The sequence below is a fragment of the Denticeps clupeoides genome, chromosome 4 (genome assembly GCF_900700375.1).
Source record: "Denticeps clupeoides chromosome 4, fDenClu1.1, whole genome shotgun sequence".
Classification (NCBI taxonomy): Eukaryota; Metazoa; Chordata; class Actinopteri; order Clupeiformes; family Denticipitidae; genus Denticeps; species Denticeps clupeoides.
Window position 1 is genome coordinate 30,355,583 of NC_041710.1, and position 27,716 is coordinate 30,383,298.

Consider the following 27,716-nt stretch of genomic DNA (forward strand, 5'->3'; position numbering starts at 1 on the left):
ATGATCAAAGCTGAGATATACCTCCCAGGCCCTGCCTGCAAATCGTTGCTCCGTCGAGCCTAACCTGAGCCGGGCGGAAGTGTGGGGCTGCCGGCAGCCACTGATTTTAAGCCTTACTTTGTGGGGAAAAATAGGGAGCCAATGATTTTTTTTTTTATTAATTTATGTTCCTCTCCATGCTTCTGTCCCTAATCCACTTCCAACTGGGATTCAAAAAGAAAGAAATAAATACATTGCGATTCAGAGCTGATAAAAAGCGCGGGGTTTTGGGAATCAGGTCACCGAGGCTGCTGAAAAGGAAATTTACACAGAATTATTTCTTTTTTACTGTTCCTAACGCACAGTGACAGGCTGAATAAATCACATTAAAAGCAGCTCATTAATAATTCAGCCAGAATGGTGCAATTATTTATGCATTTTCTTTTCTTTTCGCATACATCTAATTTAGACATGGCACATACAATCAGTTCTAATTGATCACAATTAGTCAATTTTGATGCATGTTTTTGTGTATTTTTACTTTTAACATGGCATGTGCATCTACCTGATTTATTAAATCATTTTTGTACGTATTCTTTAACAATTAGAGGCTGATGAGTCCTGCCATTGTCATCTTGAGATATACCCTTGTAATTAAGAAAGAAGATGTCCATTGATGGAAAAGCATGGTCATTCACTGCATTCAGTTAGTCAGCTGACTTCATTTTATAGCCACATGAACCTGCTGAACCCGGACCCGACCAGATCATAACTCTGGTAGCCCCCAGAGACTTGTGCAGTAGGGACTGTGGATAATGGGTGCTTCGCTGGTTGCACCCATCAACCTGGACCCTGGATGCACAGTGTGTGTGGAAACGCTAGGGAGGAGTGCAACTGTCTGTGTCCTGTGAATTGAATTTGATTCTGATCACAGTCATTCAAAGTCATTCGTTTTTCAGACACGTTTTTTTTTATGTTGATTCTCCACCAGAGCTTTAATTGAACACTTTGTAGTTTCCGCAATTGTTGCTTTATTTGCTTGCCGCAACAATTCACACTTCTGAAACCCAAAGATATATTTTGAATGAAGATTTTGTTCAGGAAAATAGAAGGTGTTCACTGCAACAGTGAAAGATGAATTATGGCCATAATAAGAATGCATGTGCTTTATGGGCAAAATATCACTTCAGTGCCACACTGAAACATACTTTTTGGCAGAGGCTGGGGTTAAAGTGCAGTCTAATCCATCTCACAGTGCCCTTGGAGCATTGAGGTATGAAGGTCCATGCTCGAGGGCCCTGCACTTGCCAGTCGCAAAAATAAATAGAGGAGAAAAATTAATATCCTGGTAAACATTCGCTGTGGATTCTGTACTCTGCCACACTGTGATAATTATGCTTTAAAGAGCATTTGCACACACAACAGTACATTTGCTCCGTATGGGAAAAGACAGTCTTTTAAAGCTGAAAATGATTCTATCAAAGTAATTACGTCTCACCCCTTTATGTCAGAAAATACATTTAGTCTTAAGGGGATTTTATTTTTTTTTACATTTAAAGCAACGTTGGGTTTTGAAAGCACATCAGCACTTCATTAGAGTCACAAATATTTATGACAAAATGGAACACAAATGGAAAAAAAAAATCTTAAATCTTAAGTATGTTGGGAGAACACTTAGTACCTGACGAACATTCACATTAACTACCAATTAATTTTGCCTTGTCAGATCACTTTTTTACATTCTATGAATAACAAATGCATTGTTCTGAAGCCGATTTTTTCCTTTAGTCTTCCTGTCAAGCTATGATCTGAAAGAGGTGAGGACTGAAGTGTTCAGTGACAGCTGACCACATATCTTCACTTGTGAATCTTCAGAGTCACCATGAAAGAGGCAAACTGGTCCGATTTTTTTGACAGATGGCTGGGAATGAAAAAAAAAAAAAAACTTCAAAAACCTCTATCAACTTCGTTCCAAAGACAGCTGCTTATCGCCTCAAACGGCATGGCGCATTTTAAATACTTCATATTCCTTTCTTCATGCATGTCTAATTATAGCGTTATAGATTATTTGTAGCGCCTGAGACCCGTCCCGGCCGCTGGCAGGCCAAAATGACACGTGCCGTAATGACCCCGTAATGAAAACAAACAGATCAGGAATTTATTGACGGTATGATAGAGCAAGCGTTAGCATTTCCGCAGAGAGAGCGAGGGAGACGGGGAGGGGGAGGAATAATTGTTTATTGATCTCGCGGGCCGAATTTAGGCAGTGCATTAAATCCGCCAGCAGATGGTCTGCAGCCATCGGCTGTGGGGTGGTGGCCTGTTCGCTGACATTCTGGGCACACCGGGGTGGAGGAGATGGAGCAGTCAGCCACAGTGTGGCCTCTCAGTCTGTGATGCTCAGTGGTGATCAAGTTTGTGTGTGTGTGTAATCGTTAACAGTCATTACGTGCCACAAAGTACATTTGCTCTGAACCATATGATTGGCCACTGGGCTTTAATGTAATTCTTAATTTACACTTGTACAAAACTTCTTATTTATATAGGTTTCGCATATATTATACAAATATGTTTTCTGCATTGTTAATTTCCCACTTGTGGGACTAATAAAGGATCATCTTATCTTATCTTGTGGGGAAGGACTGGTGACCACAAAAAATGTCCCTACTGGCCTTTTTTATGCAATTTACCATATGCTTCAAGAAGAGGGTTTCCCCCAAAATTGCTGGAGTGCAGTTAATCTGCTGTGAGGAAGGCAAGGGGTTGTGATGTTTACCCTAAGCCATTATCCAGAGTGCCGTACAATCAGTAGTTACAGGGACAATCCCCCCCTGGAGACACTCAAGGTTCAGTGTCTTGCTCAGGGACACAGTGGTAGTAAGTGGGGCGTGAGCCTGTGACTTTGTGGTCTTCTGGTTTGTAGGCGAGTGTGTAGCTAACACCACACATAAACTTTCACATCCTTTCGGTTATATAGCAATTCAGTTAAGTCATGATAAGATAAGAGAAAAAAATTCGACCAAATTTAGGATAAGATGATTATGTGTGTTCGTCTGTCTTTGTGTTCTGCCAAGTTCTGCCTGAACTTGATGTCGTTTCACGCTCAGAAACCAAAGTTGCTCTTTCCTCAGCCAATTCTGTTGAAATCGGAGTTCCTTCCGCTCTTTGTCTCTTTCGCACGGTCTTTACTCAGGGCCGCCGGTTCGGTGGCGTGGAGGAGATGATGCAGTATTAAATGACAGAATGACAGACGCTGTGTCATTGTCCCGACGGCAGAGCGCCCTGCGAGGGACAATTGCCATTCCGCTTCCTCCAATCCTAACGCGTTGTGGGAATTCTATTCTCACAAGTTGGCTCGTGTCTTTATGCGGAGAAGATAAGAGATGGAGTGAACGGCAGCGAGGAAAGGCGCGTGGGAGTCTCGCAGGTCGCATCCTGCCATTTGATTGCGATCTCGAATAACTCATGCGCTGGATCACAGCGGCCTGAGGAACGGGCCAGGTCGACCTGAGAGGAATAATAACCCAGTTCCAGCGGCCGGGCGGGATCTTCTGCAGCTTCCATGGTTTCCGACGGCCTGAAGTGTTGTGGGTGGTGGTGGCCTAACCTCGGTGGAAGCCGCGCAAATGCCAGGAGCGGGCAGATCTTGGCCCCTCAGAAGTTAATCACTATGCCTGGACATGCGTCTCCACGAGCACGACTCTTCCCCCACATTTTGACTTCTCTTCACCCCCGAACGAGCGGCTGACATGTGGTGGATGATGAAGAAGCTCACCGCAGCTCTTTTTGGCATGAGTCTGCTATTAAGACAAAAAAAAAAAAAAAAAGCTTTTGTTTTTAGCATCGCATATCAAAGAAAGTTAGACATGCCACACTTGGAAATTGAATTGGCAAAGAACGCTGGGCTGGCGCCCGTACTTTTACGTTGGCAGTAAGACAAATATGTGAGAATCTTGGTATTTAATATTCAGAAAGTGATGTGTGTGTGTGTGTGTGTGTGTGTGTGTATTGGTGAGAGAATTCCCATTATGTCCGTGTTTCACCAGGCTCTCATAGATACCGGTTCTTAACTAACAACTTTTCAACAAACTTAATGAGATATTTCATTTTAACAACCGTACGAGTTTTTTTTTTTTTTTGCTGTGATAAGATTGTCTGATCTGAAAAAAAAAAAAAAAAATCTAAAGTTCTAATAATTACTTTTATAGTAATTATTATTATATATACACTATATGGTTATATATCGTTCTCAAAGTTAATGTTTATATGTAGCAGCCCTGTTTTCAACATCACCACCTCTCCCAGCAAAAGCCAAACGCACCAAGGAGATCTCACATGTTAGGACCGGCCAAGCCAGAATTTGCTCCTCTGTTGTTACATCTAAAGTAGCATAGAAACTGGATATGTATAACTTACATTAATGTGCTGTTAATTAGCTGAAATCAGTCCTGATCATTCATGAAGAATTCTTCAGACTAAAGCTTTGTCTAATACTTAATATTACAGAGACAAGCGTCTGTCTTGAAGGTGTCAACCGAGGTGAGACAACAGAGAGGTCAAGTTTTCTTTGGCTCCTCTGTGTATATTAATTAACATTACAATATGTTGCCAGGAGAATTGTTATCTAGCTGTATCTGACCTGCGGTTTTTACACATTCATTTCTAACCGTTTGCTGTGAGCTAAACTTGCAGCACGGTGAGTTTTGGCAGATATTATTTGAGGATTATTCCTTCGAAGACAGTGGATTTAGCAGAGCAGGTCATGTGTTTTGTGAATATGAAAATGAAAAGCATTCAGCTGCTCACTCGTCTTAAACACGCACTGCTCTTTGTTTAGGCCCTGCGTCCTCTCCACAAGGACAAACCCAAGTATAGCCTAGCGAGCACAATAAAAGCTGATGACAGCTATTTAAATCCCGCGGCGGGGTAGTCCATAAAGCCTGGAACATACTCTTTTATGGCCAGTTTCACTGACAGTCGCTCGTGACTTTGGTTGTGGAACCGAACCGCGCTGCTCCGGCAATCCAGCTCGATCCACCAACCTATCCATCCATTTTCTGAAGCCACTTATCCAGGTCGGGGTTGTGGAGAGGCTTCAGCCGGGCCCCGAAATCAGGAAACCGCACACACACACACACACACACACACACACACACACACACACACCAGGGCTAATTTAGGGTCACCGGTTCACCCAACCGGTAAGCCTTTGTAATTTGAGAGGAAATAGACCCGCTGGGAGAGCCACTGCACCACCCTGCGGCCCTTTCCACAATCCCAACACCACTTTTATAATACACCCCGCTTTCATCTTTGAACATGCGGGGACATGTTCCAGGACGTTCCGTCTTATTTGCTACCACCTTTTATTTTTCTGCATTGTCTCCAAACACGCTCTGCAGGACGCGCCCCGCCAAGATCCAGTCACGCCCCGGCCTGTGAGTGATCACCGGCAGCAACCATTCATCAGCGGCCCATTAAGAGAAATCCGTCCTTTTTCCCGCTCGCTCTGTTAGCACGTACGCGCTAAAAGAAACACCTTCCGTGGGAAATGGCCTGGTGCTGCATTATCCATTGAAGGGAGTGTTCCTTTCATTTAGCTGTAACAGCGCCGGAGCAGGGGGACGAGAGACAGGGACAGGCGACACGGCTCGGCTGAATTAAGCCCGCCGGTGCCCTTTTCCCCATTCTTTTGTTGCTCTTATCTCAGCGCTGCGTTATTCATTCGCCACAATGGAACACAAAAGGGATGCTGCTCGCAGCCCCGCCGCTGCCTTGTAAGTCATTTAAACGGCCGACGGGAGGCCGCTGCTGACGCGGCGGAACCCGGGAACCCGCCGCCATTCGCCCGCTCGTCGGAAATTAGCCCGCCGCCGTACAATGGACGCACCGCGGCCGGTTAAAAAGAACACGGGGCCGACGTAAAGACCGGCCGCTCCGCTGAATTACCGTCTCCGACCCTCACAATGTCTGTCAAGTCGCCCTCCGAGCCGCCCTGGAACTGCCAGCGGCGCGCGGTATTTTTCCATCAGCGCCAAAGCAAGTGGCGGCCATGTTGCCGTGACGTTAATTTACTGTGTAAAACTGGGGAGAATGGTTATAAACTCTCTCTCTACACATTAAAGCACTGTATTCAAACCACTTCAACCTGATGTTACCTGGCAGGAAGAGGCGTGGCACAATAGAGGTTAAACCAAAATGAAAGACAGGAGGAAAAGATAGAAAAGGACAGAAAAGCCTGAACCAAGCTTCCGAGACATCACCTGATCCAGGAGAAAAATGGGAGGAGAGAAAAGACTCGAGAACCGGAAGGCCCGGTTCCCATGGAAAAGAAGCTGAGAAGAAAAGGTCCCCCTCTACCACACGTGAACATGCTTTACACATTTGACCCACAGAAGGTTGTCACAGATCAGAATTTAGTTGTTGCTGTCTTGTCCCGCCCCTGGTGTCTTCCATCTGGCAGGCATCTCACACCTCTTGCCGTGTACCTCTGGCGGTGTTGAATCTCTATGCCCAACAAAAGGCCAGAAACGGCATGGCCCTGCGACGTCCCATCTTACAACTGCCTTTTACGCCGTCGGTTGATCTTTTCGCAGCCAATTGCCGTAGACCTGCCTCGGAGGTCGCCAGGCGCCTTCGGACCTGCTCTGCCGGGGAGTCCGGTGCACTGTTACAGGCCAATAACGGCAAACGTTATAGGCCCAGTGACCGGGCCGGTTATCTGCCTGGCGGAAGTATATATGACCGTTATAAATGGCTTTAATGCCGCGGCGCGGTTAATGGTTGATAAACAGGGGGGTGTTGACGGAAGGGCCTACCACCCACTCCAGTCGCGCTTTCCTCTGTGGCATCCAGGAGGACCTGCCTTCCCCAGGGCACGTTGCCAAGGCGACGAAAAAGCCGGGTGACGCTGACAGTGTTGACGCTGACACCACAGAGCGGTTGTCCAGAGAGAGTTACTGCTGTACAGAGTAAAAGTTACTCTGTTTTAGCTCAGTTTAAACAATGTAAATTGGGACTTTTTTGACAACTGGAATCGGTTGTTCTTTATTTCTGAAAAAAAAAAAAAAAAAACTTTAATTCAAGGCCCTTGGGCTTTTTTGACCACAAACAATCAAATGGAATTTCGGGGAGTCGAACTGAGTCGAATCTGTGAAAAGCTAGCCTCCACGTCTTCATTGTGCCTGCAGGAGAGCTCCCTTTCCCTGACGATAAACCCTTTCGACAGCAGTGCAACTTGGCTGCCAAAATACCTGCTCGGCTCTCGCTTTCTGCTGAAAATGGAGCTGGGTAGTTTTTACAGCGAGGGGGCGGGGACGCTCGCCCACATCGCCCGCTTGCCACGCTGATGGGTTCATTGCAAAAACACCTACTGCGCTTTACCCCACCGCAACCAAGCAGGCGCCACGTGAAAAAAAGCAACCGGCCAGTGACATATCAAATATGTCCTAATGCTAAAACATATACCACTATTCTTAAAACTAATTGATATCAATGTGTCTAAATATGAAAAGAACAAGCCCAAAGCCTATTAAGTAGTAGTAGTCGTAGTAATAATAATGATATTATTATCACAGCACGGCATAACATCCCTCTTCCACATAATAATTGGCAGGTTCACAAACGCTGTTCAATCCTCCACGTTGGCCTTTTTTAACACCGCTCAGCGTTGGACGCTCGTGTGCAGGTGTCGAGAAAACGGGCGGTCTGAACGCGCCCTCAACAGCGCTTTTTATGCCGTCACATGGAGCCAACATGAAGTTCTGCATCCCCCCCCCCCCATCTCGATCTCCAACTAGAAACTTGCAGAAGGGCTCCAAATTTGTGCCTGGATTTGACCGTTGGCCAGTTGACCAGTTAAATAATGAAAAACATTAATTAAAGGTTATTTTCATGTAATTCATATTTGAATGTTGTACCATATTCAAGGATTCACGGATTCAAAGCGTTGTCTTATGTAGAGAAGAAAATCAGTTTCTCTGTACTTAGGTATGTGTGCAGATATGATTAAATAGTACTTGCAAAGTGAAAGAAATGTGCAAGGAGACGAAAAAATGCAGGATAAGAAAATATGACCAGTGCATATTAACAATGGAAAATAACATATTTGTTTCATTTCAGTGTTTTTTTATTCCTTTATTTCCCAAGGCCTTCTATGCTTCTGTGAGTGTCCATGTTTCTTCTGTGAGACCATGATGCGTTGCAAATGGTCCTCCATCCCTACCGCCGCTGCTGTTGCCACCTCTCGCATGAATGCGGGGGTCAGCGCATGTCTGTGCGGGTGCAGCTCCTGAGAGCCGTCGTTCTGGCGCCGCCACTGTGATCGCTGTGTTTGTCAATTAGCCCAGAGATGAGTTTCGGTGGCGATGGGGTCTGTGTCTCTGTCCGACCCCTTCCATTACCAGCTGCCAGCCTGGGCTGCATGCAAGTTTCAAGGGTCTCCAGGGAGCACCGCTAGTGTAGCCACTCTCGCCGCAATTACCTGTAGGTGTAGGGCTGCGCCGGGGTGGCTGCCATTAGGATAAATGCAACAGAAGGTACTGCTGGTGGCAGAGAGCTGTAGACACCACAGCAACATGCAATGGAGCAGCTGGGACTGAGAGCATGTCGTACTGATATTTTTATATCGATATAATGTTTGTAGGGCTGACTTTTGCTGAATTCTCTCCTCTACTTTAACGACATGACATATGTGTGATGTGTGTTTGCAGGGCTTTTTAATGGCCATCATTAAAAATCTCCATGTCACTCCCCATTTGATCCTCTTTCCCACAAAATGGATGGCAATTTATTAATTGCAAAGTGTGCACTTGAATAATTACGTCTGAAACCGTTTGTAATCACATTTACACACACACAAACACACGTTCAGGGTATTGTAATGATTACTGTTGACCACTTTTACGCTGTAAGTATATCAATTCATTCTTGCTGGTGCATTGGCTGAAGGGCACAAGGCTCCTGCCCTGAAGGGGCAGTTTGGGTTTAAGTGCCCTGTTCTGAAGAGCAAGGCGATAGATGCACCCACTGTCCCCATTGTCTACTGCACACGTACCGAGTCATGACCGCTGTGGCACCCGTGGGTTCAGGTGTGGGAAAAATAGCCTCGGCTGTAAGTTTGTTGCTCCCTCCACAGTTTTTTATTTCGAATTCTCGACTCGCTGTGGTTTATCTCCTGGTGTTTAACCTTCACACTTCCAGCCCCTGAGCTGCTTCAAGCTGCTTCACCTTTTACACTCATATTAATGTTTTAATGGTATGTATTGATCTGGATGAGCTGCATAGGTCACACGAGGTCTGTGATAATCAGATATTATTCTAATATATGGTTCTAAAGTCATTTGAACATGATTCAGGCTAATTTTTTGACAGTTTTCTCCGAGGCTCCAAAAACACACGCAGAGCCTGGCTTTTTCAGACGAGGGGTAATTTTCTTGGCATTAAGGAGATGCCTCCAGGGGAGCGCTGCTCATTTAGACTCCCCCTCCGGGGGATGCAGCCACTCTCCTCAGAGACGGCCACGAGACGTGCGAGGAGGTGGCTACATGTGGCTTTATTAGGAAGTGTGTGCTGACACGGGGAACGCCATTTAAGGCCAGTGGAGTGGTGTGTCACCGTGGTTACGGACCGCGCCTGAGGTTTTGGAGGGGGATGCAGGGAGACGGCCCCTTAATGGCATGTTGCTGAATATTTTGGTGTGGAAGCTCTCAGGACGAAGTGTGCTGTTTTTAATGTATAAATGTGGGTTGAGGGTTGCGGGGCATCGACACATTGCCCCCGCTGACAGTCCCACCATATGAAGCTAGTACTTATTTGCACATCTAGCTGGGATGATTTACGGTGATTTGCAAGCTGCTGTAAGAGCTGCTGATGAAAAGACTTTGTGTGAAATGCTATCCATCATTTGGCTGAAGGGAAAGGTTTAATAAAACAGTGGTGGGGATTTTGGATGTAGTAAATGAACAAAACCTAGCAGCAAACAGATAAATAAATACATTGAATATCACCAAAAATATTTTTTCCTAATGTTCATTGCATGCAAATTCAAATATGCTTTTGTTTTAACGTGATTATGGCTGAAACCAAGGTCATTAGAAATCCAGCATCTCAAAGTATTACCTATGATCAATCAGTGAAAAGAGGTTCACAATACAGAAAAACCTCCAGTTTTGTCCCGAAGAAGCAATATGAGCAGCAATAAAGAACAAAAGAGCAGGCAAATGTTGCCAAGCCAAAGTGAAAGTGGTGGTCACACATGACACACTACATTTAACCCATCCCCTGGCCATGAAAGGTCATGGCCATGACCCGGGGTGCAGTGTGTGGGGACAGTACTTTGCTCAACCTTCCAGTGATGGGTCCACTTCCTTACCTGCTTAGGTAAATTTCTACCCAAGAAGACTGAATACTGTACTTAAATCAAAAGGTGCTTCAGTAAGGTATTACTTCAAGGATCAAACAGCTCATTGCACTTTATTTCCCCGTAACGGAGCTGTTTATGTACAGGTTATAGCTCAAATTATTCATTGTTTTCTACTTTTTAACATATAATGGCCGTCATATTGTCATATTGTTTGCCTGGATAACTTTGTTAATTTTGAGCTTAGGGAGCCATTGCCGGTTCTGATGTGTCTGCTGAAGGGGACATCTTGGGAGGACCTGGTCAAATGAGAAGCCTTGTGGTGCGGAGTTGATATGAACAGGAATCCGTTAATTGGACTGCACCATGGGGGGGAGAGGTGGGGGCTGGTTGGTTAGTTGTGGTATCTGCTTCTGTTCCTTTATGTTCTGGGTTCTATTAGTTTGAATATTATATTATAATTATAATTATAATTATAAGTGACTAATTATATTATAACTGACTGATCCTGTACGGTATTTTGTGGTCTGAGTTTGTGCGTAGTCTTTGATTTGCTTAGCCCTGTGTGTGTCGTTAATGGTCTGATCAGCCATTATATATGTTCCCCTGTGTGTTCCATTGTTAGGTCAGTTTGTTTGTCTCTTGCCTGCCTGCTCGGTCGCTCAGATCCAGTCATTCTGCCCTGCAGGCTACACAATCAAATTTGCTGAGCATGTTCAAAATATTCCATATCTTTCTAGATTATTTGCCTATGTAAGGCACCACTTTCATAAGGTTGTCGAGCTAAAAGAATTTATTTGCCCGATGTCTTACACCCGGAGCTAATCGACGAGTTGTTTTTCCCTCCTGCTGCAGGTTAGTGGAGTGCTGAGGGTTGGAAGATGGAGCGTGTGGCCTTAGTTTGTGGTAGTGGCTGCCTCGGGGGATTGGGGAGGTTGATTGCCCCGGTGCTCGTTTGCAGGACAAAAATGTTAAAACCCCACGGAACAGTATGCAATAAAGAGCAGGTTCTTGCAGTGCTTCCCTCTTTTTTTAACTTTCTTTTTTGCCAATGGCCACTTAAGGTGATGCGAAGTAAGAGCTGAGAGTTACTGTTTCGTCGGAGAGCAGGGTGCTGGGTTGTGGAGATCTGGGCTCATTTGTAGCTCCTTCACCCTGCTGACTAAGCCACCATGTCTCCCACTGCAGGAAGCAGGGGGGACGAACAGGGGAGGATGAGGAAGCGTAAACCTAATTCCTTCACACCTTTTTTGCAACTCATTACACCTGCGAGCTGTAACATTCACTGTTGCCCTGTAAAGGAGCCGTCCAAACTTCATTATTTAAGTGACCGCACCTTTACTCTTTGTGGGACTCTAGTCTCACTCCCATCAAGCCGCCAGGTTCTATCTTCATCTCGGGCCTAAGAGCCATGATAAATTCACAGTTGTTTTTCAGGTTAAGAGGGACTGAAACAGTTGAGTTGTGCGAGCTCCCAAACTTGGAAACTGTACACATGCTTTGTGTTTTACTGGATGATTGTACAGTTTCACGTGAAGTTTCATGCGATATTAACAAGAATCATCCACAGTAGCACTCCTATCACTGTTTCAGTTTTTGCATTGGCCATAGCCATGTTGATAAAATTGGATGAGCAGCCATCTTTTGTTTGCTGTTGTCGTTCCAATTCAGGTTGCTTTTCCTATGTAGACAAGATCTAAAAAACTCTAAATTGACAGTCAGACATTTATTAATAGTTTACTGTAGCAGTGGAATACAACAGTGTTAAATTAATTCGGTATGAATTTACTTTTAAATTGTACAATTACCCAAAGAGCTGCCAGAAGACTTTTATTTTGATACCTGGCTGTAGGGCTATATGCTCACACTCCTTTTAAACTCTGCCCTGTAACATAATAACAAGAAAGTAGGAAAGATGCCTGTCCACAATGTATTGAACCTATGATTTGCCAGATTGCGAGAATGAAGCAGACAAAACCAAATAACCAGAGGGCCGAGTCCACCGTAACCAATTAAAGTGGACATTAGACCAGCCCCGGTTGCAAAATAATCCCTTCAAACCTTACGAATCAGCACTATACCCTGTTTATTATTCATTTTATTTAGTCCGTGAGTACAAAGGAATATAGAAATATGAAAACTCTCATCAAGAAATAAAACTACCGGCTGGCAGCTACCTGATGTCGTGAGTCATGGTCACCCCATTGAGCACGCATTGTCAAACGTGAAGAAAAATAATCATTCATATTTATTTATTTGCTATACAACATCATTCCCAAACATGTTTATTTATACTGAAATCCCGAACATCAAAATATAGTGAATATTATGACAAAACAGCATTACAAACAGCATGATGAATCCAGCATTTTCACAAACTATAATTAATCAGGCATTTATAATAACAATAACAACACAACTGATTTGCTGTTCCACCCAGATGACAATGCTGTGCGAGGACGTCTAGTTTCTGTTGTCATGGCATCCCGGTTCTCCTGCGGAGTTGTTGATGGGAACCTCTGATGGATGAAATCTGTGGTGTTGGCTTCGAGAAATGTCAGCGAATGTTTTGAGTCATTCTTAGACAGACTGGCAGCGGAGGTGAGAGCAGCAGTTGTGTTGACTGGTTCGCTTTTGCAGCCGCCATCTGTGTGATTGGTTTTCCGTGTAAAGGCAGAAGTGGCATCTGAAGCCCCCCCCACCCCCCAAAAAAAAGAAAGAAAAAAAAAAGATCACCCTGTTGTTCAGAAGTCGTCTAATACGGGTGACTGGAATTTTCCCTGTTTAACGCTCAGCGAGATAAGAAAGGTGGCATGTTCTCTTATCTCACTCTCGCCTTTCTCTTTTTTTCCCCCCTCCTTCGTCCTTCCCTATCTCTGAGTCTACAGCCATCTGTCCTTCTAATACTCATACTCTGTCTGTTCCCCAGACCAGCCAAAAATCCAGCAGTCTGCTTCAGTAGCGGCCCATATCACCACTTCTTATCAGCTATGGCCCTTTCATATCCCGTTTAACCATTTTTGTCACTTTTTGAAACACGAAACACCATTCTTAATACCATTTGGTTGTACAGCTGAAAGAAAGTGGGCGTGGCCTGTCTGTTGTTTGGTTTATTTCTCTTTTTTCTCAGTGATATCACTTATAACAAATGTTTGTTCTTTTTATTTACTTCTAAATATGTGCAAGGTCTGGATTAAGTTTTTTTTTTTTTTTGCAAAATTCTCAAAGCACCCCGCTGAGTTTAATAGCCTTTTCACACACAATGATCTGAGCAGTAGCAGTTCATCAGATTCAATCCTAATTTCAAAATGTCGATTAGTTCATCAGATTAAATCCTAATTTCAAAATGTCGATTAAACACAATCGCGTTATCGTTCAGAGAGGTCATGTTCCTAAAAACACACGTTCTTGCCTTTGACAAGAGGTGGTTCCTCCTCCACCTAAGCAAATGGAACCATTTGCGCTTGCGGACATGCTTAGAGCAGGAGAGGTATGATGGAAAGAGACTGAAGGTGAGGGGGAGCGGGAAGAAGGGCGCGCAGCAGCAGTGGAAGAGGAGGGACAGTCTGGCTCCGCAGGGAGCAGTGAGACGGAAGGTGTGGGGAGAAGGTTTGGGTGGACCGGGTCCTGGGAGAACATCTGGCCGTCTTGGATGTCAAAGGCTGAGCTCGATGGACTGCCATGGCACAAAAGGGACGGGCAAAACTTGTGGTCAGGGTCAGGCAAAAGGTCGTCGTTTGATTTCGCTAGCGTCAATGAGAATGAATTCACCAAAGAGCTTTTATTCTGGGGGCTGATCCTGCTTACTTCTGTTTCTGGGTTGCTGACCCCTTGGTTGATCACGTGCCCCCTGGGGGGCTGGCGGGATTAGTGTGGCTGTGACTTTCTCCAGTTTTATTTGCCTGAAATGTGTATGTAAAAAAACCCTTTGTGATAAATGATATGTACATTTTGGGATATAAAGATGGTATTTTTTGAAGGTTCATTGAAATGCAACGTATGATACCTAATTATTTGCAATGGGGGAGGAACGTTTTTTACCCGCTAATCTGATGATGTTCCGATCTGATAGGGGTTAACAGGATTAACAGGCTTTGTGTGTGAACAGGGTAGATGTCAGGGGCACTGAGGAGATGTAGGGATTTGGATCATCCTGTCCAACCCACAGCACCCCCCGAGGGAGGGTGGTAATTAATTACATCATCTGTTTACCCAGTCCGGCATTCTCCGCAGGCCGGGACGAGGGTCAGCTTCAATTCACCGGACCTTCATCCCGGATTTTCCCTAGTTTTTATTGAACACACTGTGAACGGCGGATCCCAGGCCTGTGTTAATATAACACTCGGGGCCCTACATGTGTAACGTATACGCCGAACAAAGCTGTGATTGATGCTGCTGGGAACACGGATCCTGCGAGCAGCTTCAGTAATTGCCAACTCAGGGCGTCGTCAGACGGGACAGGATATCATTGCCGCGTTTTCTTTATAATGAATGTTTACAGGGACCGAGGAAGAGTGGCATTTACCGCCAATAACCACACCTAAATAATTGCTTAATTATTGCTTTCGGGGCCAGGCAGACACAAGACGAGTCCTCGCGGCCTGCCAAAAAGACGAGGTGTCGCGGGGCGTCCCGCGCCACACTCCTCTCAGGATGAGGTTGGAGTCCTGCTATTGATTTTGTCGATTTTATGCGGCGGTGTTGCCAAGTCAGCGCTGAACTGATGGAGTTTTGGCCTTGCTTTAGAAGAATGGCCAGCTGCAACCATGTTAAAATAACACGGGGGCTGTTTTTTTTTTTTTTTTTTTTTAGATAGATAGAACACGGTGTGTGTTGTGCTCACCCTTTAATGCAATTATAGATTTTTTTAACTTTTCTTTTTTTCAGTTCTTCAGAATTCTGTTTTTGTCTGGACGGTGGGTAAAACAGCTCTATTCTCTGTGCTTTTGAGGCTTTCGACTTCCCACCATGTAAGAGAACTTTCCGGATGCTTTTCGAAACGCCAATGAAATCATATTTAATGGTAGAGACCGGACATTGTGCTCGGCCTTGAAAACTGTTTCACTTCTCCTTCAGGAATGCTGGATGGTTTCCGACTGGTGCAAGTATTATAGATTCAGAGCTGTGATGTGTGCGTGTCTTTGTGTGTGCTGGGGAAAGAGAGTGCACACTTTCTTTAGAACTTCTTGCTTTCTGGTACTTTTTGTTCTTTTATTCACTTGTTTACTCTCCCATCAGGCTAATTCTTTGTGGGTGTGCATTGAAGTGTGGGTGTGTGTATATCTGTGCGCGCTCCTCCCTAATGTCAGTGAAATCTGGTGGGGATGCCAGTCAGCTGTGCTTACATCCACAGAGATCGCTGTGCAATGCAACGCTGCCATCTGATTGGTCCCTCAGAGGTCCCATTAGAAGATGAACTGTTAATGAAACGACTGGCTGCATCGGAGCCTAAAGCGCAGAGCCACACTGGAAGTTAACATGGCCGTCTGCGTTTTCAGAAATTCCACATTAATGCAATCAATCCAAGCGCTGTGGCGTCCCCCGGTGGAAGTTAGAACGGTTCAATCTGGACGTGCATCGTTTGAAAAGGCCTCAGCACACTGGGGGATGCGGTAATTGTGATTTTTGGGTGGGACTAACAGTTTTCCAATAAGGGTGGCAGAACAAATCAATATAATGATGCATTGCGACATCCTCTAACGCTACATTATTGAATGGCTGGATTGAGGTTTACCTTGAGTGCTTAAAATTGTGAAATATAAGACATAAAAATACAGCATTTTTTTTTTTGCAATTTTGCCTTTTAGACAGATATGGTCTTACTTAACGGACAATGTAATAGTTATAGTATATTGAATATTCATTGATCGGCTGAGTTGTCATGTCACACTTAGGTCAGAGATTTTATTGTTTCATATTTTATGAACCACATATTCACCAAATGCTGTTTTAAAACAAATTTCACAAGAGACCATCCAACATTTTCCTCCTCCAGTCTCAGTCAAAAGCACAATGTTCTGATTACGTGGGCTGCCTCTAGAACATTCTGGCTGATCTCCCCTTTTCTGAGTCTGGAGTCACGTGGCTGGCTGGCTGGCTGAGAGTAAAGCCTGGATTCAAATTGAAGAGATGATTTCCAAAAATTTTTATGACCAATTGTGCATTTCAAGTCAATTTTTGGATGTGATGTTTTAATGGAACACCCTGCTTAATGTCAGGCCTCTGTTTGAAACGCAGCACATACAGACCTGCAGGACAGAGGGGAGTGATCATTCCCGCTAATTAAACAAGTGCATCTGACTGACAGAAAGCAAACGGGTCAGGTGAAATGAAAATTGCGTTAATCCTTCCTGCGAGGAAATTGGAAGGCTCTGGAAGCAACAAATGTTGCGGGTCGTAAAAACACTGTGGTGCATGGAATATTAGGTAATAAAGCAGTAAGGCGTCCTTGGTCCTCATGTTTCTAGGGAAATCATAAGCATTTTACACACGCACACACACACTCAGCCTTTTTTTTACACTGCACCCCCCTGGGAACCACAGCAGAGTGTAGTCCACATAATTAAAGTAGACAGAAGATATGTGTGCATGGGCCTCTGTGATTGGATACATAACTCATGCCACCCATGTGTGTCGTCTCTTACTTGCCCATAAATTTAAGGGCATTATGACGATTTCTCAGCCCGGGTGGTGGAGGCTTAAGAAGATTGAAGCCTTGGATGGATTGTGCTGTAATGATAAACACATTACACCCTTTATTTAAAATTACAGTAATCTCAAGAGCATTGAATTTATACACACACACACACACACACACAAAACACACAGATGCATACAGACATTTCATGTGTGCTTAACATGCATAGTCAATTTCATGGCCACTTTATTAGGCACACTTTCTTTTTCTGCTGATATTTTGTAGGTGTTTAATCATTCTCAGCACAGACATCCGAGTGGTTTTCATAAGCGGGAGTTTGGCATATCCACAGTTAAATATTCCTACTCAGCAACCATGGTGTGGTCAGCACTCGTAAATGACCTACAGAGAATGTACATACTGATGAGCAGCATGTATCTCTAATACTGCAGCCTTCATCAGTATAATAGTCGGATTGAATGCAAGATGAAAGATTCCGTTTTAATAGCCTTTAGACAGCCTTTCAAAACCTTGGCCAGCTAATCAGCACACCTGATAATTGCTTTCACGGTGAGAACATTGGAGCCTGTGGTAAAGAAAAAGTGGTTGAGTAGGACTTCTCAGGTATGGGCTGCAGTTTGGACTAATGGCACAGACTGCTGGACAACCAAATGGTCACCTACAAAGAAAAAGAAATAAAACCCAAAAAAGTGCTACTTAGATGAATGTCCATCATACCCCAGGCCAGCTTTAGCTTCGAGGCCAGAATAAAAGAACCTGTCGCAGTCAGCGAGCCACTCAGTTTCACTTCTAATAAGCCACATGGACAAGGGGTCATGCTGGCCATCAAAGTCTGATGCTGCCTTGAGTTGTGAAAACTCTAATAACGCATCTGTCACAGAGCATCATATTCTGATCCCTGTTGACTGTCTCCATTCTTATCCTCATCCAGAGCTTCTTAAAGTCAGAGGCCCAATCCCCAAACTGCTTTTTGCACTACATCCCCAAGCAACACATTGCATGGTGGACCATCTGCCATGTAACTCTATGGACTCTGTTTCGAGGATCTAAGTTGTGTTTTTAAAATGCAACTGGTGTTTTCCACCATCTTTCATGAGATTTCATTGCGTCCAGTGAGTCCTCGGCACGACAAATTACTCGTGTGTGTTTTGTATTGGTGGGAGTGGGAGTGGTCTATTTAAAATGAGCCATGGTGGACACAGGGTTTGCTTGATGCTATTTTAAAGTACCAAATGATATTGCCCTTTGAACTAAGACTAGCCATGTCTGAAGTCAGGGACACATTATAAAATCTGGGGTGCATGATGATCATGTTGAACTTAATCACCAGGGCTGTGTAAAAACAGCTATCTATTATAACAGCTATCTGCTGTAGACTTTGTGCCCCTGTGTATAAAAAAAATGTACAATTCTTATTGGTTTTATTTCATGTTACATCTAAAACACACCTTCAGCGCATCGTCTGTTTTTTAGCAAAATGGATTTGGATACAACAATAAAATGTCATCTGCAGGACCTTCTGCTTACTGCTATGCACCAGATTGGCAAAATAGGGGCCTGTAGAGGTTGTCCACCGTTAACAATTTGGGCTACTTGCCCATAGCCGCCTCCACATCCGCAAACTGCATTTGGCTCCACAGTGACACGATCTGGACCGTATTCAGTGAAGCTAGGCTGCGGAACTAAGGAAGGATTGGGGATTATATGGCCATATGCCATACAACCAGGCCTGTTTTTTTTTTAAGTGGGAATATAGGGCTTTACTACACAAGGAGGGTCTCGAAGCTACTAACCAGTGGCCTAACTACAGCTCGGTGCACATAGACACACAACGAGCGGTGCCAGCACAAAACCTACCGAGGTTTCTTCTCTCTCTAAGGAGCGGAACTGCTGATGAATTAAAGATGCCACTCTCCTTCAGCCACCCCTGCTAAAGATCAGTCTTGCTAATGCAATGTTAATGAATGCAAATGATGTGCCATTATTGCTCCTTGACCAGAGGATGAGTCTGCAGCGGTGGGGCTGAGAGAGGGAGAGAGAGAGAGAGACTCCCCCCCCCAGGGGATTTGAGTCGTGAGGGATGCGTTGGCGCCCGGCACCTGTTCTGCTGGATTGGACTGACCGCTGGGATTTAATGTGTGTCGGAACACTGGCAGCAATCAGCAGTTTGTGTTCAGCAAGCTGTTTTTCCCCTTCGCGCTGTCTCCAACGATGCTAAGTTCATCCCACTGTCTTCGCTGTGGAGCCAGACGCTTTGCCGCGACAGCGTTCCATATGATGTGAACCTCATGAAAAATATATGGACATCTGGTCTTGGAGGGTTCTAATGACCAGCATCTAGAATGCTGCTGGTCTTATGGGTCCTCTTCTTCAGTCCCATGCCTCCAGACCGAAAGTCTGCATGTTGCCTTGGGCGTATCTGGGCCCATTGATTTGTAGATATGAGATGGGGTCTGGCGAGTTTCCCACCCCCCATGCTGGCCAAGCGTATTGTGGGCCACACTCGGCTACCCTGCGTGTGTTAATAAAAATCCATTTTCACTCGCTGCGAGTGCATGGCAACGTGAAAAGATTTTCTGTTCTGGCCTGTTTGTCGAAAATAAATACAGCACGATCAGCTTACACTGGTGATGCTGGTGGTGATGGTGGACCAGTTAATTCGACCATCTCAAGGTGTGCTTTCATGCCAGTTTTACCAAACCGACAGAGGAACGTACTGGTTAGAGACTCGGTCACATGTACGGATTACCACATAGCAAATTGCTTGTTTCTTCTTGGCTTCACAGTATTTGTGGAAGATTTTATGTCCTTTTTGATTTAGCTAATTAAGGATTAGAAACAAGAAACAAAATGCAGTCCATACTAACAGGTCCAAACAGAATGCATACATGAAAAAGTGACAAATATTTTACTGTGCTCTAGAATTTCTCGATTTCTTTCCGTCCGCCTTCACACATTATGAACCTGGTAAGCATACTGAAGACCTATCTAGCCTTATCTCATAAAAATCTACACAAGTTTGTGCATCGATTAATTTCTACATTTATATAGAACTCTGGTGGTGGTAGTAGCCTAGTGGGTAACACACTCGCCTGTGAACCAGAAGACCCAGGTTCAAACCCCACTTACTACCATTGTGTCCCTGAGCAAGACACTTAACCCTCAATTGCTCCAGGGGGGGACTGTCCCTGTAACTACTGATTGTAAGCCGCTCTGGACAAGGGCGTCTGGTAAATGCTGCAAATGTAAATATGATTAATATAGCCTATCCACGCTTTTTAACAATTCTTCCTATTCCTCTATAACTGGTAACCAGGAGCAACCAACATATTGTTACTGTTCATAATGAAACATGAAAGATACATTGGGTAAAAGATATGCAAAATGCCCATTTCTGATTTCCCAGAATTCATTGTGCACATGACTTGTAAATGAAACACAGACGAGCAGAGTCTAAAATACCTAAAAATATCAAACAGATAGATAAATAAAAAAATAAGTTGACATTAAATGAATGTTTAAGGCAGGACACCTTCATTTGTTTTCCAGACCCCATTAAAATGCTGGACTCAGCACGCCGCGCGTTTTCATCACTTCAGAGTAATTGTTTGGCTCTCGCTGAAAATCCCACTGATTTCGCTCGCTCTTTGTCTCCCGCTCGCCTGCTCTCCCCCCTTTTTTTCGTGCCGCGTCTCCGAGGAGAAATCATTTTGCTATATGGCGCTGGTGCATAAAAAGCTTGTCACCGCAGTGCATTCGGCAAGCCCACGGAGAGAGTGCTTCAGAGAAATGGTGTCTGTGAGGCGGGCCCCACCGATGAAATGCGCTTTAAAAGCGTGCAATTAAACCCCTTCAATCACGAGGGGCGGCGGCCGGGGGGTCCACCTGCTGTAAAAGCGATGGGGGGGGGACGACGACCGGATCTCGTGCATCATCAAGCGTATCGACAGGGCGCCGGGTACCCTTTATTTCTGCACCGCCGTATATTTTATTGACCCCCGGCACAAAAAGGAACACAGGCAGAAAAGGCCCTCCTCGCTCCGCCTCCTTCATCTATAAAAACCGGACACCTTAGGATGGGAAGGAGATTATTATTGAGTTTTCTGTCCTTTTTTTGTGGTTGTTTAATCTGCTCCGTGTTTTTACTATCTTTTGTTTCTTGCTCTCCGGCGTAAAAAAAAAAAAAGGACGCCCGCCGCCTCCCCGGGGCCAGGGCGTGGTCGGGGGTAGTTCGCGTGATGCATGCGTCTGCTTGCTGACGTGTAATTGCGCGAAGAAGACCGCGGTATTGATCAGGCACTCCTGAGTCCCGTCAATATTTAATGCTGTGCTTCTATACAGAAACGGCAAGCCATTAAATATTGATCCCCTTTTCCGAGGGCCAGATTTGCTTTTGGATTCTTGTAAATAAGAAAAAATAAAATAAGCGCTTGGGTTAGAGAGCCATTCGAGTGAACTGGCGAGCCGCGGGCTGACGGATGGACTGGCCCTCGTTGTGTAGTGGTCCCACAATCCTTCTGTCTCCGTCGAATGGTGTTAAAAACACTTTCTCCTGGCTAGATTGATAACCCTATTAAAATTCTTTACTTCCCACGTCACACGAGGCTGTAGGATTAGAGGGCCTGGGCCACTGCTGTGTTGGGGGGGCGGATGGATTTCGCTCTTGTTGCAGAGCCTAAAGAAACTTTAGACGATGCGCTGTGACTTTTGTTTGAAGATCACGGAGCCAAAGCGCCAGTGTTTCATTTTTGATGGGTGCTGGTGATGGAGTTCTTAATTTTGAAAGACTCTCGGAAATCAAAGGATATTTGCAGGCTGACACTAAGAAGGTAAAGGGGAAAAAAATCAGTTTCATTAATGCAGTTATTATTGATTTCTTTTTGTTAGTGCCTGGTAATTGCAATAGAATCAAAAATTGCCGCTTCGCGGTCATTAATCAGTTTCTGATCAAGATTGACACGTCGAATTGCAAAATGACAATTACCAGCAGGTTAATTCACTCCTCGCGATTTTTTACGGCCTGCGGGAACCGAGGGACGGGTCCTCTCCTGTAAACGCTGTGCAGGGCGGCGTAGGGCGGGTCTAATTGACGGAGGGACGGAGGTTTTAGGAAGCGTGATCAGGAGGTGGGAGTTGCTGTGGAGGGATGTGGCCACGTGGGAGCCGAACAGGCCTCGCAAGGTCTCTCCGTCCCCTGGGGCCTTTCCCCAAGTGCCTCCATTTTGTCTGCGTGCTACGCTAAATTTGTCTGCGTTGTTTATTGCATCTCAGTAGACCCGTCGGTGAGACCCTGCCAGTCTTTTAATTGAGGTTGGACATGTGCGGCCTCTTTTGATATACCAGGGGGGAGGCAAGGCCACATTTCCGATTCTCACAGCCCCGCCCCTGCCACTACATCCACTGCCACCACCCGTCCGTTGACGAAAAGCCCCCTTTCATTAGAGGGAATCTGGACTGATTTCCCAGGGGACGCACTTTTTTTTAACTGTGTGAGGATGGCTGTTTAGAGCTCTGTTTCACTCAATCTCGCTGGCCAAGGGCTGAGCCAGGCTGGGGTGCGCCACCGGAAATTGAATTGGGACAATGGGAGTGAAGGCGTGAACAACACACCGTCGGTGTTAAATGGCACGCCGGATGCCTCCCGCCACGCGCCGCTCCCTGACTTCACACAGCGCCTCACTGCTTCACATGCTGCTCGCCTTAATTCACCATTTGGTGGTTTAAATAAGAACGAGCACAAAAGCAGTGGCATGTATGTATAGAAGAGTGAAAAAGAAGAGCTTTTTTCCAAAAGATTTTCCCATGAATTCAATGCTGATCGGTCCGGGCTAATGGATCCTAGCATTTGCTGTTATTGGACGAAATCCTGCCTCAGCCACTCGGGGTAGGCCTTGTACGACCGTACAAAACAGGATTTCTCAGTACGCTGGTCATGCTGGCGCGAGGCTCCACAAAGGTCCGAGTTAAAAAGTGGGGATTTATACGGTGTAGTGCGTCGTTTCTTGTTGAGCGGTTTTAAGGGAAGGACGAGCCTTAGACTACTAGCAATGCTAATGCTAAGCGCACAGGCCTCGCCTTTCACAGCTGTGGGATTATTATAAATAATCGGAAGCATTTGTGCAGTTCGAATGAATGCCTGTGATTCTAAACGTGTCGTGTACGATATTTACTGGGTTTAAGACTTCCTTTTTCCGGCGTAGTTTATGAACACGCTCCGGTCACACGGCCACGAGGCATCAGCCTGAAGATGTGCGCGCTATTATTTCAATATTTCAAGTGGCACACCAGCCCGTTCGTTATTGCAAAATTATATATCATGGCATAAATCATTATATTGCTTAAGAGGCTGTGTCCGCACCGTCCCATCTATCTTTGGCACCGCGCGGTGGCGGCGAGACGCGCAGCGCCGCATGATAAATTTAATCTGGGGACCTCTCCACCCGCCAGGCCGAACAATATCAGCTCTTCCCCCCCAACGTTCCAACTGCAGCAGCATTGATCAAAACGCCCTGATAAATTCCGGGGAACGCGGGAGAGGACGCTGTGGACAAGTGCAGAGACGTCTCCCATCGTTGCGTCCTGGACTTAAGTCGTGCTTATTGCAATTATTTCGAAGGCCATTTTGAACCTGTCGGGGTCCTGGTAGAAGGTGGGGGGACCTGCGGTGCGTCCGCATTGGAGGAGTCCTGCGCGAGGCTCGTTAATGAGACGGAAAGGCCGGAGGTTTCCTTCGGGGGGGGCGAGTGGCCATGCTGTCTTCTCGCATATGCCTCTGCATTCGGCGCCCGCTCCTTTCCTGCAGATTTTGCCTTTTGTTGCTCGAAGTTTCGGGTGTCTTATTTGGCTTTGATCCACTAGAAAATGATGAACAGGTTTCTTCCGGAATATTCTTTTTTATCCATTTGTTTTCAGGCAAAACGGTACTGGCCCGAAACCAAGGCTACTTGTAAGCAAGCGAAGAGTTATACCTCCGAGAGGCTCTTCATTCTGATGGAGGAGCCAACGCTCAGCAGAATGCGAGCAGGAAGCGTTAACTGCATGCGAATAGCAGCAATGAATGGAAACGCTAATGCGCTTCATTTCTGTGTCTTGTGCAGAAACGGTGATGGACACTCGGACAGCTACAGCAGAGCTGGGCTGGACGGCGTACCCGGGCTCAGGGGTAAGTGAAGACAGATATAAAGTATCAATTACTATTATTATAATTATTATGTGTGTATTATGTGTGTTCAGAGTAAAAGTTTTTGATTGTAGTAAAACTGATTTTACAACAGTAACACCGAAATTGTTCAGGAAGTGACTATTGTTTTGTCATTGGAACTTCTGCAATATATGATTTACATAAATCAACATTTGATCAGTGTTTGACACAGGGGTTGTTGCAACCTAGATAAACAGTAGACTTTTGCAGGTCATACTAACGTAAAAAAGTAGTTCACGTTCATTGTTCATTTTTGTAATAAATATGCCGCCATTCTGAATCAGTTCTCCTTCTACCTCATTGGCTGATCAATATCATTTATTTTTGGAGTACGCAAGGTTGCATGAAGCAGAATGGATCTGGCAAAGGGTACAGAATGTACGGAGGCGTCATGCGGCCTGCTGGAAATGTTCATCATTTGTAAAATGATTAGTTCAGATCAGTGTATCTTTGCACACGTTCCTGCTCAACACTGTCTGTGAAAGTGAAAGTGAAGTGATATGATATGTGCACACGGTGCACACAGTGAAATTTGTCCTCTGCATTTAACCCATCACCCTTGGTGAGCAGTGGGCAGCCATGACAGGCGCCCGGGGAGCAGTGTGTGGGGACGGTGCTTTGCTCAGTGGCACCTTGGCGGATCAGGATTCGAACCGGCAACCTTCTGATTCTGGGGCCGCTTCCTTAACCGCTAGGCCACCGCTGCCCCACAGTGCATTTATGGGGGCTAAAGAGACAGAGGGATTTTGAAACGGACTGTGTATAAAAAGACTGGGACGATGTACGTGTGTGTAAGAAAATAAACGTGGTTTGGGTGAGCGACAGGTTAAAATCACAAAAAATTGCACCACCTCAGAAAAAAAAAAGTGCTCTGCGTCCACACACTCTCCGCTGCATCTCCACCCGAAACAATCGATGTCAGGCGAGCCCCGCAGCTCATCAGCGAGACGTGAAGTCATGGCTGCACGTTTGACCGTAATGGCTATTATTTTCTCACTATTCACTCACATAATGATTTAAAGACATAATGGATCCACTTAAACTAAAAAGCCTTGCCCAAATCCCATTAAATGAGGGTCTGGAGGATAGCGCTGCCTCTGTGGCAGAGCAATCACACAGGTAACGGTGCCTGTGGATCTGGGCGGCACCGAAGTCGTATTTGAGTCCTCACTGTTGTGCCTTGTAAAGCGAAACATAAAATGCAACCCAGAATAGCATTTAAAATGTAATATGAATGAGTGGAGCCTTAAAACACTCGTGTCCAGAATGTTAACAGATTGGTGGTCGATGAATTTGACTGAGGTTTGTACTTGTGACCTATGACAAGGTTGGTATTAAAAAATGGTCCAAGATTGTTTAAAGGGGTACTGGACGGTGCATTCAGTTGGCTTCATCTGTTAGTAGTTAGCACTAATCTGTGAGTGTAAAGCCATCCAATGAACTCCTTTAAATGTGTAGTGAAGATGAAGCTGCAGACCTTCATCACTCAATAGGCAGATCCAGCAGTGATTGTCCTGGTTTCTCTAGTGATTCACTAGTGGAACACCCCAGTATTAACGATAATAAAAAACATATACTTCTATTGTGCATAACAGAGACTGTACTACGTACCGTGGATGACCACAAGCATACCAACATCTTCTGTTTCTGCCCTGTTCTATGTCAGGCAATGTCAATCCTCATTAACCTGGGGGAGGAGCCTAAACGAGAAACAAACCTTCTCCAAAACTAGTGCTGGATCTAAGTTCTGTCAAATACTGGACACACTGCTAACTTTACTGCCTTCACACTGCCTTCAAGACCTTCATGGGAGAGATGTTCAAATGATATCATATTTCTTTCTATAATTGTCGATTTGCACAATATATATTCCACCTTCACGGCTACTTTAAAATCTGTAAAAGGTTTCCCATACATCTATCTGCTAAAGTACCTTTGCTATGGACACATGTTACCCTTTCAAAATCAGTTATATTTAAATTTACAGATCAAAGTACACACTGCAATATATACCGTCTATGATGCAGATTTTGTGAATGCATATTTTGTGCCATATCGCACAGCCGTAGTGAGCACGGCCAGGGCTCCTCAAACAAGACATTCTCCTGCGGTTTATCTTTGGTCCCTCCACAATGACTCCACACGGAAAAACATTGGTAGTGGTGGTACCACTAGAAAGTGTGACACACGATTCACCCATATTATTATTTCCAGACGTTTTTGGTACAATTATGGTTACAAACCAAAATTTCACTTTGCTAAACCAGGTTGTATTCTCTTCATTTTGCTCCTCGGTTTCATTGTTCGAGCTGTTTCTTATCCCTGGTTAAAAACATCTGTGGGCAATTCCTTACATCATCCGAAGGTCAGGACCTTTTTTACAGAGTCTCCATCACTGCCAGACTGCCGGGGTGAGCACCCTATCCAGCACAAGATGAATCCTCCAGCTACTGAACTTTCTTTGCTACTGAGCTCCCATTATAGCTGAATAGATATTGTTCTAGCTGAATAGAGATCTAGCCTGATCTGCTGTCTGTAGTTACTACCCAGCATGCTTAGGTAAGAGAGACTAGGACATTTCCTTGTTTTTTAAGTTAGAATCATCCACAGTGAAACCACTTCCCTGTTGTTTTGTCACCGAATGCATCCAACGCATACAGTGAATACAGTGCTTTGTCCTTTCCTCCTACCTATCGAACCATCATTCTGGTGTCGTAAAAGAATGATGGCTAGGACTGGATTTTTATTTTCTGCATGGTTTGCTTTGGAGTAAATTCTGATAACACAAAAAAATGAAAAGAACACTATAAAAAAATTACTATCTGCCGCATGTGGGTCAATGCATGCGAGTGATAAATTTTTTATCTATTTTTAGACGGTACATCATCTTTCCTATTTTGGCCTCTGTAGTAATCATGCGTAGGCAGGCAGCCATGCAGCTTAGGCGGAACAGAGCTCTTATCATTTAATTATTTAGATGGGAATTTGTTTCATTTGAGAATGTTTCGTGCATCGGCTCTGTGTTCTTTGTATCTTATAGAGGAGAAAAGAAGTAAAATGTTTTGCTGAAATACTAATGTTATAAAATATATAACACAACGTAATGAATACACATTAGCATATATATATATATTTTTTTATTTGCAAATTGGCTTTCTCAGAGTGAAATTAAAAGCATTTAGCTTTAAATATGTAATTGACTTCTAAGCAATATTTAAGCAATAACATTTATAAGCAATAATAATAATAATAATAGTAATAATAATATAATAGCCTCATACTGGTAATAACATTTTGAACTATATGAGAGTTATAATAAGGAATATTTACTGCTTTGATTGTGCACAAATGGCAGAGAAAGCACAGTAAAAGACAATAAAAAATTTAAATGGGTCTTTACTGATAGATTATTAGTCCCGTCAGACTAGCTGGTTAACCATTGTAATCATCTTAAGACTGTCAAGCTTTCATAACACAATATTGTGGCGAGAATGATGGCTCTTATGTTCAGAAGCCGG

At 44.6% G+C, this 27,716-nt stretch overlaps 1 protein-coding gene across 2 annotated transcripts in view; it reads left to right on the forward strand.

Annotated features, from left to right (window-relative positions):
• The window catches only part of ephb1 (EPH receptor B1), a 161,924-nt gene that overhangs the window by 20,932 nt on the left and 113,276 nt on the right, over nt 1-27,716 (forward strand). For both annotated transcript variants that reach the window (XM_028975172.1, XM_028975173.1), the window contains exon 2: nt 24,095-24,159. In XM_028975172.1, coding sequence (XP_028831005.1) covers nt 24,095-24,159 — 65 coding nt within the window. The remainder of the gene's footprint in view (nt 1-24,094; nt 24,160-27,716) is intronic.